At 42.1% G+C, this 17943-nt stretch overlaps 1 protein-coding gene across 1 annotated transcript in view; it reads right to left on the bottom strand.

The window, feature by feature from the left end:
- Positions 1 to 524: 524 nt before the first annotated feature.
- NDUFA12 (NADH:ubiquinone oxidoreductase subunit A12) overlaps positions 525 to 17943 on the bottom strand; it is a 48930-nt gene continuing 31511 nt past the window's right edge. The window contains exon 4 of the mRNA XM_073620170.1: positions 525 to 767. Coding sequence (XP_073476271.1) covers positions 587 to 767 — 181 coding nt within the window. The 3' untranslated portion in view covers positions 525 to 586. The remainder of the gene's footprint in view (positions 768 to 17943) is intronic.

The following is a 17943-nucleotide window of genomic DNA, read 5'->3' as shown; positions in this document are numbered from 1 at the left end:
GACCAAACCGGAAGACAGGACCCAGAAGTGACGTGACCGGAAAGTGCCTCTTCCGGGTCACGTCACTTCCGGGTCCTGTCTTCCGGTAATTCTATTGTTTTTAAAGATATTTAACACTTGTTTTCCCATGTTCTATATGTGGTCATAACTGTATTTAGCACTACCACTGGCCCATTCACACTGTGGGTTTATCATTTAGCGCCCCCTATCACTTTTTCTTTACATATGCAATTTAATGTTCAAGGGGCTTCCTGACAGCAGGAGAAGCTGAGGATCATGGGGACAGAAAGAGAAGTGATGGGATAAGGATGTCAACAGAACGTACAGCTGGGAAGAAGATATTATTGCTATCATGACAAGGTCCCCCACCATCCAGGTAGGCAGAGGACTACAGTAGGTGGGAATGGAAACACCTGACACTAACACAGATATGCTTCCCAAGATTTATTCATTATGTATTCCTTATATGCATTTCAAAGATGAATTTTCAGTTCAGTTAAAAAAAAAATGCAATGAACCACCACTTTTGAAAGAAATTTAGGTTTATTAAATATCTCTGGAACCATAATACAACTGGCATTCTTTATTAAAGCTTAGATGATGGAGGAGGAACCCACGCCTCTATCTTCTTGCGAGTGGTAGAGTATGGTACATACTGTCCTGGAGTTCCACTCAGGTTGAACTGGTGATTCTCCCAAATAAATTTATGAGCAGCAGGAGGGTGAGTGGTAGGAGGATCTTCTGTCATGCAATGCAGCCAGCGATGCCTGGAAAAAAAAAAAAAAAAGGATAAAATTTTACCTATTAACGGCATAGAAATGTGTACTGCTTAAAATCCTTGTAGAAGAAATTCCAGAAATATATAATGACATCTTCATTTGGTCTCTAGATAGGTCATGATTTCAAATGGTGGTAGACTGACAGACCTGTTAATAGTAAACATAACTAGAAAATATTAAATGAAAAGAAAAAAACATGAGTGGCCAAATTATCATTAGATGATACATTAAAAATGTATGACCGGCCGAGCCACGATGATGTCACTCCCGTGCTTGCGATTGGGGGCCATTTATGGCACAAGGCTCTGAAGGAATGTATGGGTGGGCGTTCCTTCAGAGTGCATGCACCAGTGATGTCACTGGCTGCACGTACAGTAAATATCTCCTAAACGGTGCACGTTTAGGAGATATTTACACTACCCATGAGTAAGCATAATTTTAGGCTTATCTATAGGAAAAGGCCAGAGATGGAAGTTTACTTTCACTTTAAGCCAGTACATTATCATGATAGCTATCTGCACTGAATTTTTCGTGTTTTTATTAAAAAGGAAGATACAAATCTCAACTGTAATGGTTTTAAACTAATATACATACAATACAATAATACATACAATATATATTGCTATTCATTTACTACATGACAAAGGATGCCCTGAGCAGCTTGCTAACTATAGCACAAGTGGTCTCTTTTCACATATATTGATAAGCCTTAAAAAGGTAGCCTTTTACAGCATGCCTAATTATTGAATTCTTTGTGTTAATTTCAGCTTGCCCTCTGAACTCTGTATACAACGTGCTTTTTTTTTTTTTTTTTTTTATTACAACAGGTGGTTTAGGGGAACTGGAAATATAAAAGCAGCCTGAAGTGCCAGGATACAATAAAAAATATATTTCACATGCAGTCAAGAAGATAATTAAAAAAAGATACTAAATCACTATACCCCCTCTCCTTCAAAAAGTGACACTCTCCCCAGGAAAACCTGACCAGCAACATCAGACACACAGGTCAGTATTCTCTTTTACACCACATAACCACAAAGGTAATGATTCAAGTCACAGTTATGCAAACTGGACCACAGGAATCTCCCATTATTTCCTCTTTCAATTAGATTCTCTTTAAGAGTCAATAATTTCATAAAAACTTCAAGTAGAAGAAAATGTAACCCTTGACATGGTTTTAATAGGAAGGGGAATGCGTTAATCGTGTAGCGAGGACTACAGAAGATGAAGTAAATGGTTTTATTAATTTCATCATCCTGGTCTCATGGTGGCACAGACATCAATAAAATAATTGAGGTTCTAAATCTTCCACGCTCTACAAGTAAAATGTGGTCTTGTTGTTGCCCGTTTCCCCATTGGGGGATTGTATTGCTCCCTGCTCTGTCAGACACGTCATATAGGACAAGAAGAGGGGAGAGATTTCCCTCACTTACTGATGGATACATTTTCCAAACAGGCAAAACCGCTGCAAAGATTTGGTTTTCTGGTAAAGAGAACTAACCAGTGTGATTTCCTGTTTGAGGGCATCAATGTAGGAACCATAACAATTTTATCTCATGATTTTTTTTATTTTTTGCTACAAACACTCTTGATCTTAGATTGTAAGCTCTAAGGAGCAGGGCCCTCTGATTCCTACTGTATCAAATTGTATTGTATTTGTACTGTTTACACTCAAGTTGTAAAGCGCTACGTAAACTGTTGGCGCTATATAAATACTGTATAATAATAACAATAATAATCCTCTAACAGTCCTGGGACGAGGGACTACAGTCCACATCTAGGCTGAAGAGTGAACCAGGTCTGTGGTTGACAACATTTAACAGCTTTTAATGAATTAGGTGTGAGAATTGTAAAGGAAAAAAAAAAAAAAAAAAAAAAAAAAAAAAAAAAAAAGGTTAACTTACTTTCTTCTCTTCCATTAATCAAAAAGATACTATTAATTGATAATAGCGCGTAAAAATGATAGCTGATATGATACTTAGCGCATAGCCATAACATTATATCCATCCACCTAATGTTTAGGAGGTCCCTCTTTTTCTGCAAAAACAGCCCTGACCCGTTGACGCATGAACTTACTAGATCTTCAAAGATATGCTATGTTATCGGACACCAAGCCATAAGTAGCTGATCCTATAAAGTTTGTTCTAAATGCAGAAGTTTTTTTTTAATCTGAACACATTCTATGAATTACAATAAAAATCCTTGTGTGTGCATACTTACTTGAGCCTCATATCGAGCCAACGATATACACGAGAGCCTCAGCTATCCAGGACTCTTTCCTTGGCTGAGACACAGCAGCGGCTGCCACTGGTTCCCTCCGCTGTCAAAGTCAATGAGCTAATGAGGAGAAACACGGGGTGGGACCGAGCCAGGGCTCAGAGTCTGAATGAACACACAGAGCAGAGGCTCGACTCGAGTGCCCCCATAGCAAACAAAACAAACCCATCAGAGAGATATCTAAAAAACATTAGGTGTGGCCAAATTAACTGTTTGGAACACCCTTAAAAAGAAAGAACGCACCGGTGAGCTCAACAACACCAAAAGACCCGGAAGACCACAGAAAACAACTGTGGTGGATGAACGAAGAATTCTTTCCCTGGTGAAGAAAACACCCTTCACAACAGTTAGCCAGATCAACACTCTCCAGGAGTTAGGTGTATGTGTGTCAAAGTCAACAATCAAGAGAAGACTTCACCAGAGTGAATACAGAGGGTTCACCACAAGATGTAAACCATTGGTGAGCCTCAAAAACAGGAAGGCCAGATTAGAGTTTGCCAAACAACATCTAAAAAAGCCTTCACAGTTCTGGAACAACATCCTATGGACAGATGAGACCAAGATCAACTTGTACTAGAGTGATGGGAAGAGAAGAGTATGGAGAAGGAAAGGAACTGCTCATGATCCAAAGCATACCACCTCATCATCATCACTGAAGCATGGTGGTGGTAGTGTCATGGCGTGGGCATGTATGGCTGCCAATGGAACTGGTTCTCTTGTATTTATTGATGATGTGACTGCTGACAAAAGAAGCAGGATGAATTCTGAAGTGTTTCAGGCAATATTATCTGCTCATATTCAGCAAAATGCTTCAGAACTCATTGGGTGGCGCCTCACAGTGCAGATGGACAATGACCCGAAGCATACTGCGAAAGCAACCAAAGACTTTAACGGAAAGAAGTGGAATGTTATGCAATGGGGCCAAATCAATCACCTGACCTGAATCTGATTGAGCATGCATTTCACTTGATGAAGACAAAACTGAAGGGAAAATGCATCAAGAACAAGCAGGAACTGAAGACAGTTGCAGTAGAGGCCTGGCAGAGCATCACCAGGGATGAAACCCAGCGCCTGGTGAGGTCTATGCGTTCCAGACTTCAGGCTGTAATTGATTGCAAAGGATATGCAACAAAGTATTAAAAAGTAAAAAGTTTGATGGATGATTGTTAATCAGTCCCATTACTTTTGGTCCCTTAAAAAGTGGGAAGCACATATACAAACTGTTCTAATTCCTACACCGTTCACCTGATTTGGATGTAAATGCCCTCAAATTAGAGCTAAACGTTTGCAGTTAAAGCACATCTTGTTCATTTCAAATCCATTGTGGTGGTGTATAGAGCCAAAAAGATTAGACTTGTGTTAATGTCCCAATATTTATGGACCCGACTGTATATAATTTTTTTTTTTTTTTTTAATAAAAAAACATGTTATACTTACCTGCTTTGTGCAACAGAATTGCACAGTGGCCCTGATCTTACTTTTCTGGTGCCTCCCCCGCCCGTGCTCCTGACTCCTTTTTTTCCCCTTGATGTGCCACCATAGGAAGCCACTTCCTACTGAAGCACACCTGCGGGCTCAATCCCAAGCCACGCTGCCTGAATCCTTAGCCACAGACATCGTGGGCAGCCCCCCACCCTTCTTACGGGATTTGACTGAAGGCTTTAGCCGCCTCAGCAAAGCCTGTAAGAGTGGGGAGAGCCGTTACAGGACAGGCACAGTGCTGGATCGAGTGAATGCTCAGGTAGGTAAAATATAAAGGGGGGTGAAGAGGAGATGCAGGTACAGGAACATTTTTTTTCCTTAAATGCAGGGAATGATTTAAAAGGTAAAAAACGTTTAAGCTTTAGAACCACTTAAAGATGCTGCTCGTCACAAGGTTATACACTGGATAGGTTGCAATGAGTGTGCATGTTTCTTTGCAAATAAGAAAAAAATACACTGAAAAAAGTAGAACTGCATTCCATCCAGATTAACATGATGGGTACACAATGCATTTCAGCTTTTAAGAGGTCTTTCATGAACTTTTAATTGAAATGTCAAGAGCGAAGAAAAACTTCTTTGAATCTCTTCTAGTAAATATTTAATAGCAAAGTAGGGGCACTGCTGACATGATTAAAGAAGAAATATTACAAGAGGTGATTGACATTAACATGTAATCCTCTAACAGAAAAACCTTTTGTACATCAACGCCTGATCTTTAATACCACGGGCAGCTTTAAAATAATTAAGATGCTATTCTGGGGTTTGCAATATCTCATGTAGAACAAGCAGAGCATGAAAAGCTGTAGTTAGCACTGTGTTTCAATCACCATGGCACAGATACAGGTCAGTGCATCTTAACTGTAAGGTACAGATATGAATTACAAATAGCTTGAATTATTGCCACAAGAGACCTTTGCTACAAAATGACTTGGTGCTCCTTACAAACAGCATTTATGCAGCTTTACTGTAACCCAATGTTTTTATTAGAAGTACAATGATGGTAATGCATATTTATTTATCCAATTCTTGCAAATGAATCACCCTTGTGCTATAGCTAAACTGCACCGCCATCTAAAATGTGATGTTGGTGACTCACTCCAATGATACTGATAAGGAATCCTATGCACAAATTTTATTACGCAAGCCTGGATGGAGTCTATGTGTTCCATAAAATAACATGTCATCTGCCATATGGGCAAAATTAATCTATTTGGAAGCAAGGTGCTTTGTCACTTTACCAGCTCTCTGCTACTTACCGCTGCTGGTAGCTGTCTCCCATGTGCAGATCTTCCCCAGTGGTATGGAAAATATAGTCATACCCCTTCCTTCAGTGTGGGCTTTCTTTGTAGTTCAGAAATACTAGGATTTAAGGTCCCATAGCAGCAGAACATTTTACCACTGAGTGGGCTCTCTTCTACTCCACCCACCGACCGCATTGCTGGATGGGAGACAGCTTCAACTGTGGAGGTCACATGACAGCCACAGGAGAATATTTACAGGTTTAAAAGATGCAGTAACATGAGTATGAAGCAGTAAATGATAGTGTGTGTAAAGCCTACCCCTAACTACTTTATACTCACTTTTTTCAGCATTCCTCAGGTCACAGCCCTTACCAAAATACCCAACGTCAGAGCTCAGAAGGAACCCGTGATGTATAACTCCTCCATCTAACAACAGTGGCTGGGCCCAGCACAGCTACTAGAGATTCAACGATTTTACCCCACAGACTATGTGCCTTAGCATGAGAAACACAGGATGCACCTACAGCATAAGCCGATTCCCCTCAACAGTTTTTTTGCAGACAGTTGAATTTTGCAAACAGGAAGCCCTAACAGCAATGAACTATTGACAATGGAACTATAAACATGCATATAACTGCAGTGAGCTACAGCAAGTCCCATTCCATATGGTGGCCTGAATTAACTAAGGTTACCATATTCAAAGAAGGCGCAAGAGACCAGTATTCAATTCGACACAAGGTCTTCCAGCTGTGTCAGATCATAAAGGCAACATGTTCTACCATCACTTGAATGAATGTGACGGGATAAATTTAAAGTAATATTAAAAAGGTAGAATTAAATAAAAAATATAGCAAACATGTTATACTTACCTGCTCTGTGCAATGGCTTTTGCACAGAGCAGCCCAGATACTCCCATTTTCAGGTCCCCTGCCGGCGATCCTGGCTCCTCCTCTTCTCCAAGTGTCCCCATGGCAAGCCGCATGCTATGGGGGCACTAGTGTATGCTCATTCCCAGGCCTCGCTCTGTGTGTTCATAAGACACACAGAACGGGGTACAGCTCCGCCCCCCACTCCCTCCTCACTGGCTGTGATTGACCGTCACGGGAGCCAATGGCTACCGCTTTTGTGTCTCAGCCAATGAGGAGGCAGAGACCCAGGAGAGCAGCCTGGGTAAGTATTGAGGGGGCTGCAAGGGAAGATGCACACTGAATGTTTTTTACCTTCGTGCATAGAATGCATGAAGGTAAAAAAAACCTTCAGCCTTTAGAACCACTTTAAAGAATTTGTAAAATCATTTTTTCCCCAAACATGTTACAAAGCCTGTAGGAAAACGTCCCAAAGGGGCGGAACGTGTAGGGCGGAGTTAATTGGTGATGTCATCATGCCCGACAGAGGACCGGCGGGTACCTGTAACAAGCTTGCATCCTCTCTCTGTTTGTGAGTACGTGCTGTCATTTCTTAATAAACTTGGAATGTTCTTCACTATGTGGATTCTCCTTGCTCTTCTCTGTGTGTGAGATATATTGTACAGTCAATAGGTGACAGTTGTTCATCCACTGGGGATCTGAGCTGTGTTCCTTGGATGTTGTGTGCGCTGTACCATTACCACAACTTTGGATTGAGTGCTGATACTCAGATCCCAAATGGATGGATGGTATCATCCCTTAAGCACTGCTGGACACCTTCTTGCCCAGACCAATTTTTAGCTTTCAGCGCTGTCACACTTTGAATGACAACTGCGCAGTCATGCTACACTGTATCCAAACTAAATTTTTATAATTTTGTTCCCACAAATAGAGCTTTCTTTTGGTGGTATTTGATCACCTCTGCGGTTTTTATTTTTTTCTAAATGAATTTTTAAAAAAAAGACCGAAAATTTTGAAAAAAAAACTTTTCTTTTTTTCTTTCTGTTACAAAAATTTGTAAATAAGGAAGTTTTCTCCTTCACGGAGGGGCACTGATAAGGTGACGCCTGATGAGGTGGCAGTGATGGGCACTGATATGCAGCACTGATGGGCATTGATAGGCAGCACGGATGTACATTAATGGATGGTACTGATGGATGCCAATCAGTGCCAAACAATAATGCCTGCCAATCAGTGATGCCCATTGTGGGCACTGATTGGCATCCATTGTGGGCACTGATTGGGATCCCTTGTGGCCATGGGTGGCATACCTGGTGGTGACTAGTGGTGGCATCCCTGGTGGTCCAGTGTGGGCACCCTCGGGGGGGGCTGCACTAATAATCAGCATAGAGTCCCCCTGTCAGAGGAGCAGCCGATCGGCTCTCCTCTACTCGCGTCTGTCAGATGCGAGTGAGGAAGAGCCGATCAATGGCTCTTCCTGTTTACACTGTGATCAGCCATGACTGGACACGGCTGATCACGTGGTAAAGAGTCTCCATTAGAGACTCTTTACCTAGATCGGAGTTGCGGTGTGTCAGACTGACACACCGCAACATTGATCGCCGCGATGCGCGTCCCCAGGGGCACGCAGCGGCTTGATATCTTGGCGACGTCATATGATGTCTGGTCAGGATATCGCAACCACTTTGCCAACATCATATTGCTATATGGCGGGTGGCAAGTGTTTAAGCAACTGTGTGTATTAATGGTGGCTTGTGCACAACAGTGGTGTTGGATAAGAAGAAAATCTTATGCCATGGTGGATTTTCCTTTATGTGGGACATTTGTGTTTGGGACATTAGTTCTGCTAAAAACCATGCCCTGCCGTGGCTAAGTAAAGGGTTTTCCTATCAGGCTTAAAATGGTTGTAAACCTGTACATATACCTAGTGAAGTGACCATTCACAGGTGATACACAGAGGTGAAACAAAACCTCCTACATATATATTATACCTGTGTATCATAGTTAGTCAGGTTGAAAAAGTCCATCTATTTCCACCATCTGCAGCCCTTTCTTCTCTACAGCTGTACAAAGTATACCATTTATAACGCTTGTCTGGGAGTTTAGAAAAAGGGGGTGGGCTGACCTAACACTCTGCAGAGCTCAGGGAGGAGAGCTCTGAGAGCTGAGTGGAGGGAAGGGACACACCCTACTTTACACAGGGCATAGGAACAGAGCTGAGGCTGTCAATCAGCTGGAGGTCCCTCCCCTGTCACCTTTTTTCTCTTGGTGTCAGAAAAGCTTGTCAAAAGTGATCCATGTTGTTAGCAGAGGAACAAAACAGCAGACAGAAATGACACTTGTCCGGAGACAAAATACACTATATAGGAGGGATAGGCTTTGTTCATATGTCATGTCTGAGGTTTACAACCACTTTAAAGGCAACAGAGAAAAGGCCAAAAGTAATTATGACAGTTTTAGTTTACCCAAGGTGGGGTATGCGTTTTTGGAAGAACTGTTTTTTAAATGTGCTAGTCTGCACGTAGCTGACATTTTCATTAACCACTTGCCATCCTTCCTGTCACTTTGAGGACAGATATAGTTGTTATGGCAGCTAGCTGCCATAACCCCGGTATTCCTGTGTTCGGCTGGCGGTCGGCTGGAAGAGAAAAGTGGTCTCTGCGGCGGATTCCCCACGATACCACTTATCGCTGGGGGGAGAGGCGCCCCCCCTCCCAATCCGGTGCCCTCTGCCGCTTACCAGAGCCGTCGGCAAATCGGATCCTTCCCGTGGCTGTGCATGGAGACAAGTGAGGGGAAGATGGCCTCCACTGGTCTCCATGACACTGCAGGGCGGAAGCGATGTCAAAACGTCACTTCCGCCCATAGCTCTTAAAAAGGGACATTTTTTTTAAATAATTTTTTTTAATTACTTTTTTTTTTTTTTTTTTTTTAATTGTATTTTAGAGTAAATATGAGATCTGAGGTCTTTTTGACCCCAGATCTCATATTTAAGAGGTCCTGTCATGTATTACAAGGGATATTTACATTCCTTGTAATAAGAATAAAAGTGACACTTTTTTTTTTTTTTAAAACAGTTTAAACTCGTCCCACCGAGCTCACGTGCAGAAGTGAACGCATACGCGAGTAGCACTCGCATATATAAACGGTGTTCAAACCACACATGTGAGGTATTGCCACGATCAGTAGAGCGAGAGCAATTATTCTAGCCCTAGACCTCCTCTGTAACCCAAAACATGCAACCTGTAGAATTTTTTAAACGTCGCCTATGGAGATTTTTAAGGGTAAAAGTTTGTCGCCATTCCACGAGTGGGCGCAATTTTGAAGCATGACATGTTGGATATCAATTTACTCAACGTAACATCATTTTTCACAATATAAAAAAAAATTGGGCCAACTTTACTGTTGTCTTATTTTTTAATTAAAAAAAGCGTATTTAAAAAAAAATAAAAAAGTGCGCTTGCAAGACCCCTGCGCAAATACAGTGTGACAGAAAGTATTGCAACGACCGCCATTTTATTCTCTAGGGGTACTATACATTTTTTTTTCTAATGTTTGGGGATTCCAAGTAATTTTCTAGCAAAAAACAGTTTTTAACTTGGCCGGTCCTTAAGTGGTTAAACATTGTGCACCCATGTAGCATATGCATTTTTAAGTTAAAAAAATTATATCTATCTATCTATCTTGATGGACTAAACACTGGGCCTGTTACACTCATTTGCCAAAGAGCACCACCTACATGAAAAACATCCAGTCCTGAAAGCCTTTAATGAAATGATTAGCCATAATTAACTTGGTTGGTATAAAATCTAATCTCCAGCTCTCTATTAAAGCATGTAATTAGTGTGCACTTTCAGGACTTTACACCAGCAAGGTTAATTTGTGATAGATTGCCTTCAGTCCAGAAAACACAGCTGATATGATAAACTCCATTTATTATGTCTCCCTTGATACTGCCCTTAAAGATGGAGAGGTTAATCCAAAACCAAAGGGCAAACACAGGCGTCAGGATACAGTACGTTTAAAGACTCAGTGGATAAGCAGATTTTTTCAGCCTTTATCACTATATATCTCTGACAGAAAGCCTACCTGTCTAAGTCAATCCTGAAAACAACCAAGGGAAATGTACCAGTACTTAAATTGAGAGTCAATAAAAATGCACAGGTTATTCTTGCAGACATTTCACAAGCTAAGTACGTCTCTACTCCAATACAGTTTGAAGTTTATGAACCTGTTTTTTGTACCTTGCTTAAAATTCTCTAAAGTGCAAAAAAAGCCTTAAAGCGTAACTCCACCAAAAAGAGGAAGTTCTGCTTTAAGGCCTCCTCCCCCACCCCTTTTTAACCACTTGAAGACCAAGTCTTTTCTGGCACTTTTTTTTTGGTTTCCAAGTTTAGTCAGTAATTTTTTGCTAGAAAATTACATATAACCCCCAAACATACATAATATATATATATATATATATATATATATATATATATATCAGAGACCCTAGGGAATGAAATGGCGATCATTGCAATTTTTTATGTCACACAGTATTTGCGCTGCGGTTTGTTTTTGTTTTTGCCAATTGTTTTAAAAAAAAATACATTGTAAATTAATTTAAAAAAAAAAAAAAAGTAAAAATAGAAGCCTAACATGTCATGCTTTAAAATTGCACACGCTTGCGGAATGGCGTAAAACTACGGTACTTAATCTCCACAAGCGACGCTTTAAACACCTTTACAGGTTACCTGTTTAGAGTTACAGAGGAGGTCTAACATTTGTGGTAATACCTCACGTGTGTGGTTTACATATGCATGAGTGACTTACATATGCATTCGCTTCTGCGTACGAGTACGGAGGGAGGGGAGCCCTTTAACCACTTGCCGACCGCCGCACACAGATGTACGTCAGCAGATTGGCACGGGCAGGGAAATGGACTTACCTGTACGTCCCTTTAAATCTGCCGCCACAGGTCCCGGGAACTCAATGTTCCATTGCAGTGTGGAGAGGTAGACCGGGGAGATGTCTATGTAAACAAGGCATTTCCTTCCCTGTTCTGCCTTTTGACATGACATATCTACTGCTCCCCGTCATCGAGAGCAGTGATCGCTGTCATGTCAGTGGAAGCCCACCCCCCCCCCCACAGTTAGAACACCTCCCCAGGACACACTTAACCCCTTGATCACCACCTAGTGTTAAAACCCTTCCCTGCCAGCGTCATTTACACAATAATCAGTGCATTTTTACAGCACTGATCGCTGTATAAATGACAATGGTCCCAAAATAGTGTCAAAAGTGTCCGATGTGTCTGCCATAATGTCACAGTAATGATATAATAAAATCGCAGATCGCCGCCATTACTAATAAAAATAAATAAAAATGCCATAAAACTATCCCCTATTTTGTAGACGCTATAACTTTTGCGCAAACCAATCAGTATACACTTATTGCGATTTTTTTTTACCAAAAATATGTAGAAGAATACATATCGGCCTAAACTGAGAAAAAAATGTTTTTTTTTTTTTTTATATATTCTTTGGGGTTATTACAGCAAAAAGTAAAAAATATTGCTTTTTTTCCCCCAAAACTGTCGCTTTTTTTTTTGTTTATAGCACAAAAAATAAAAACCGCAGAGGTGATCAAATACCACCAAAAGAAATCTCTATTTGTGGGAAAAAAAAGGACGTCAATTTTGTTTAGGTACCTTGCCACACAACTGCGCAATTGTCAGCTAAATTGACGCAATGCCGAATCGCAAAAAAAAAAAAAAAAAAAGGTTTTTTTTTACTGTCCCTTTTATTTTTTTTTTGATCACTTTTATTCCTATTACATGGAATGTAAACGTCCCTTGTAATAGAAATAAGTATGACAAGTCCTCTTTATGGAGAGATCTGGGGTTAAAAGACCCCAAATCTCTCCTTTACAAGCAAAAGATCAAAAACAAAAAAAAAAATTTGATCTTTTGCTTAAAAAAAAGAAAATTGTTTACTTCCACCCTGGACCAGAAGTGACGTCACGAGATTGCTCTGATCCTCCAAGGCCATAAAGGACGATCTAGTCTCTTACTGCCTCTGTGACCAGCTGGATCGTTTCTCAGGCAAGCCAGCAAGTGCTCAAGAGACAATGGCGAGCAGCGGGAGGGGAGGTCGGAAGGTGATCCAGTGGCTAATGAACCGCTCGGCTCGCTTTCATGAAAAGGCCAGCCTCTGGCTGAAAAAAAAATTCCAGGGTTATGGCCGATAAGCTTCAGCCATAACTCTGGTAAACCACTATATATATATATATATATATATATATATATATATATATATATATATATATATATATATATATATATATATATATATATATATATAACATTTGGACATTTTTTGATGCAGGGGGAAGCAGGTACCTGGTTTTAACAGGTATCTGCTCCCACGTCAGCTTGGATCGCTAAGGCCCCTTGGGTGAGCACAGCGCTGGATCCTGGGACAGGTGAGTGTGTTTATTAAAAGTCAGCAGCAGTTTCTGTAGCTGCTGACTTTTAATTTTCTATAAAATGACTAGAGCTCCTCTTTAACCCACTTGTCGCCCACTGTATAGTAAAATGACAGCGGGTGGGATGTGCTCTCATTCTGGGAAGAGGTCATATGACGGTGCCACAAAACCACCACTCTCGCGCACAGCAATCGCAGCCGCACCGTGTTCCTAGGATACGGTGCAACCCTGATCTTGGTAAAGAGGTGATGACACGCCTCTTTACCCATGTGATTGGCAGTGTTCAATCACAGCCGGTTACATGTAAAGGGGTAAACAAGGAAGTGACTTTATCGGCTCTCCTTGGCTCACACTCCGCTGTGTAACTGGCACTTTTCGGGCGAAAGCAGGGCGCTTTTAACCCCCCCGCTAGCAGCCGAAGGGGTTAAAAGTGCCCGTGTTGCGGCACTTTCTAAGTGCTTTTCAAGTGCTTTGGAAGCACTGGCAATTCATTTCAATGGGCAGGGCGTTTTGGGAGTGCACTCAGGAGAAATGAACCAGGCAGTTTAACCACACTTGAGACCCTGGAAGGATCTGCCCCCTTCCTGACCAGGCCATTTTTTGCGATATGGCACTGTGTCGCTTTAACTGACAATTGCGCGATCATGCGACGTTATACCCAAACAAAATTTATGTCCTTTTCCCCCCACAAATAGAGTTTTCTTTTGGTGGTATTTGATCACCTCTGCAGTTTTTATTTTTTGCCCAACAAAAAAAGAGCGACAATTTTGGAAAAAAAAAAAAAACCCACACAATATTTTGTACTTCTTGCTATAATAAATATCCCCCAAAAAAATTCTTCATCAGTTTAGGCCGATATGTATTCTTCTACATATTTTTAGTTAAAAAATAAATTTAAATCGCAATAAGCGTATACTGATTGGTTTGCACAAAAGTTATAGCATCTACAAAATAGGGGATAGATTTACGGCATTTTTATTTTTTTAATTTTTTTACTAGTAATGGCGGTGATCTGCTATTTTTATGGGGACTGCAACATTGCAACGGACACATTGGACACCTTTTTGAGACATTTATACAGCGATCAGAGCAAAAAATAGCCACCGATTACTGTATAAATGTCACTGGCCAGGAGGGGGTTAACACTAGGGGGCGAACAAGGGGTTAACTGTGTTCCCTGTGTGTGTTTCTAACTGTGGGGGGAGTGTGGCTGACGAGGAGGAGGAGACAGATTGTTGTTCCTACTTAGTATGACCACACGATCTGTCTCCTCTCCCGACAGAACCGGCATTTTTGTTTACACACACACACATCCCGGTTCTCGCTCTGTCACGAGCAATCGCGCGCGCCTGCTATAGCGTCTTAAAGAGACCACGTACAGCTATGACGACTCGTGCCGCAGTATAACTGCGGCGGCTGGTCAGGAAGGGGCTAAATAGCAAGAAGGGGCTGGCTGTGGGCTGGAGTGAAGAGTAGGAAATGATCACCAGGTGAGCCACAGTGAAACGATGAGTGCTGGCAATTAACTGACAGCTGAGCAACCTGAGCACTGAGAAGGGAGAGCTGAGAGCCCAGCCCTGACACTTGTGTCACAATTGTTTGTGCTATATTATTATGGTTTAAATTTGCTATTAACCCCAAGTGGGGTTACCCTTTAACCGCTTGCTGCCCGCCATATAACAAAATAACGTTGGCAAAGTGGTTGCGATATCCTGACCGGACGTCATATGTCGTGGTCAGGATAACAAGCCGATGCACGCCGTCTGACACACTGCAACTCCTACAGACTCTTTACCACGTCATCAGCCATGTCCAATCATGGCTGATCACGATGTAAACAGGGAGAACCGTTTATCGGCTTTTCCTCACTCGGCGAGGTGGCTCCCCTGACAGGGGGGGGTCTGTGCTGATTGTTTATCAGCGCAGCCCCCCCTCGGATGCCCACTCCGGACCACTAGGGATGGCCACCAGGGATGGCATCCCTGGTGGCCATGGATGACAATGTGTGCCCACACGATGCCAATCAGTGCCCACCAGCAATACCTGCAAGTGCTTCCTAATCAGTGCCACCTATCAGTGCCCATCAGTGCTGCCTATGAGTGACCATTTGTGCCGCATATCAGTGTTGCCTATCAGTGCCTATCCATGCCCACCTATCAGTGCCCATCCATGACCATCAGTGTCCATCCATGCCACCCATAAGTACCCATCAGTGCTGCGTTTTAGTGCTCATTTGTGCCGCCTAAGAGTGTCCATCAGTGTCACCTCATCCATGCTCATCAGTGCCCGGCAGTGAAGCCTCATCAGTGCCCATCAGTGAAGGAGAAAACGTACTTATTTACAAAATTTTATAACAGAAACAAAGAAAAACTTTTTTTTTCAAAGTTTTAGGTCTTTTTTTATGTGTTTAGCAAAAAATAAAAACCGCAGAGGTGATCAAATACCACCAAAAGAAAGCTCTATTTGTAGGAAGAAAATGATAATTTTGTTTGGGTACAGTGTAGCATGACCGCGCAATTGTCATTTAAACAGCGACATCGCTGAAAGCTGAAAATTGGCTTGGGCGGGGGGGGGGGGGGGGGGGGGGGGCTAGAATGCCCTGTATTGAAGTGGTTAAACCTTTAACCAGACACTCAGTTGCTGTGGCTGTAATCTCAAGGCATGCTTATTAGCAATCAGCAGTATTACAGGAGCAAACATCTAGCATGATAGCTTGTTTACAATGCAATGTGCAGCGGTGAGAAATAACTGGACACCATGGCTTATCAGAGTGGTTGCCATGGATATACAAGGCAAAGTTGTGCTTTTGCCACTGTGGACTAGTTCCACTAGACAAGCAGCAATATGTTATTTCCTGGAATCTATCCCACCGTTACATTAGTAGGATTTTGGTCTATTGCGGAACAATATGTGGCACTTCTGGTCTCCACAGTAGCAGATGTTCTCATTGTCAAACAAAACTGTACACGATATAAAGGTTTAATGTGAATATCAGTCTCAATGTTTACCAAAACCAACCATTAATTAAATCCTTGACAACTGTGCACCAAGCAATGGATTCCACTTTCACTGCACAGTTTGAATCCAAACAACTGTCATATCTGCTCTAGCTTCATCCAACTCATTTAGTAATTAAGAAGACTACACTCTTAATAGTAATGGCATTTAAAAAACAATGATCGTCTGATAATGGTTACCAGGGAATAATGTAAATGTACAAAAGTCAGAAATCAGACTCAAATTAATCTAATTAGAACTCCAAAAATGTAACCAGAATCTGCAATAGCAGTGCTAGCACATGTCACATGATGCTTTGAATCTCCTTCTCTGAGAACTACATATCCCTAACTACAGTACATTACTTGCATGAGGGTCCGAGTTCTCTACAAAGAGGCTTTTCACTCTTTAGGCCTCATGCAAACTGGATGTTCTTTCAGCTGCTCCTAGGGACGTCTGTTGGATCCGCCAGATCCCTGGACTGCCACCCGACTCAGGCTCTTAGCAAGCTGGTGGGAGCCTGAGCCGGCCGCTGTCACCCCTCCACAGCCCAGCGCTCCAGTGAGCGAGGAGGTGGCGAAGCAGAGAGCACTGAGAACTGAACGATCGGCAGTGTTTGTTCACTCGGTCTCAGTGTTCGAGGCACCGATGCTGCATCCACCTAGGTAAGTAAGATTCTTAAAAACAAAAAAAATCTCTTAATCCCAAAAAAACATTTCCACTGCATTTCAGCCCTGCCACAAAAGTGCCAGCTGACATCATTCTCTCGTTAACACAGGTGTCAGTGTTGACGAGGACAAGGCTGGAAATCACTCCGTAATGCAGATTGAGTTAGAATAGACTGGAAGCTTTAAAAAGGAGGGTGGTGCTTGAAATCATTGTTCTTTCTCCTGTTAACCATGGTTACCTGCAAGGAAACATGTGCACTGCAGTCATTGCTTTGCACAAAAAGGGATTCACAGGCAAGGATATTGCTGCTACTAAAATTGCATCTAAATCAAACATTTATCAGATCATCAAGAACTTCAAGGAGAGAGATTCAATTGTTGTGAAGAAGGCTTCACCCAAGAAAGTTCAGAAAGCGCCAGGACCGTCTCCCTACAGTAGTGGGGTTGGGGCACCACCAGTGCAGAGCTTGCTCAGAAAAGGCAGCAGGCAGGTGTGAATACATCTGCATGCACAGTGAGGCGAAAACTTTTGGAGGATGGCCTGGTGTCAAGAAGAGCAGCATAGCAGCCCCTTCTCGCCATGAAAAACATCGAGGACAGACTGATATTCTGCAAAAGGTGCAGGGAATGGACTGCTGAGGACTGGGGTAAAGTAATCTCTGATGAATCCCCTTTCCGATTGTTTGGGGCATCCAGAAAAGGAACCTAGTCCGGAGAAGAAAAGGTGAGCGCTACCATCAGTCCTGTGTTATGCCAACAGTAAAACATCCTGAGACCATTTATGTATGGTGTTTCTTCTCAGCCAAGGAAGTGAGCTCACTCACAATTTTGCCTAAGAACACAGCCATGAATAAAGAATCGTACAAAATCATCCTCCGAGTGCAACTGCTCCCAACCATCCAAGAAAAGTTTGGTGACAAACTGTCTTTTCCAGCATGATGGAGCACCTTATCATAAGCCCAAAGTGATAACCAAGTGGCTTGGGGAACAAAACTAGAGGTCGACCGATATATCGGCCGATATTTGGCGTTTAATTAAATCGGCATCGGCCAATTGTGCTGATAAAAAAGGCCGATGAAAACTTCAGCGTGACTTGCAAATGACTTCTGTAAGGGTCTTTTCACACTAGGGCGGTTTGCAGGCGCTATTGCGCTAATAATAGCGCCTG

The sequence above is a fragment of the Aquarana catesbeiana genome, linkage group LG03 (genome assembly GCF_042186555.1).
Source record: "Aquarana catesbeiana isolate 2022-GZ linkage group LG03, ASM4218655v1, whole genome shotgun sequence".
NCBI lineage: Eukaryota > Metazoa > Chordata > Amphibia > Anura > Ranidae > Aquarana > Aquarana catesbeiana.
The sequence above is the reverse complement of the archived record's forward strand: the minus strand, read 5'-3'. Positions and strand labels throughout refer to the sequence as shown.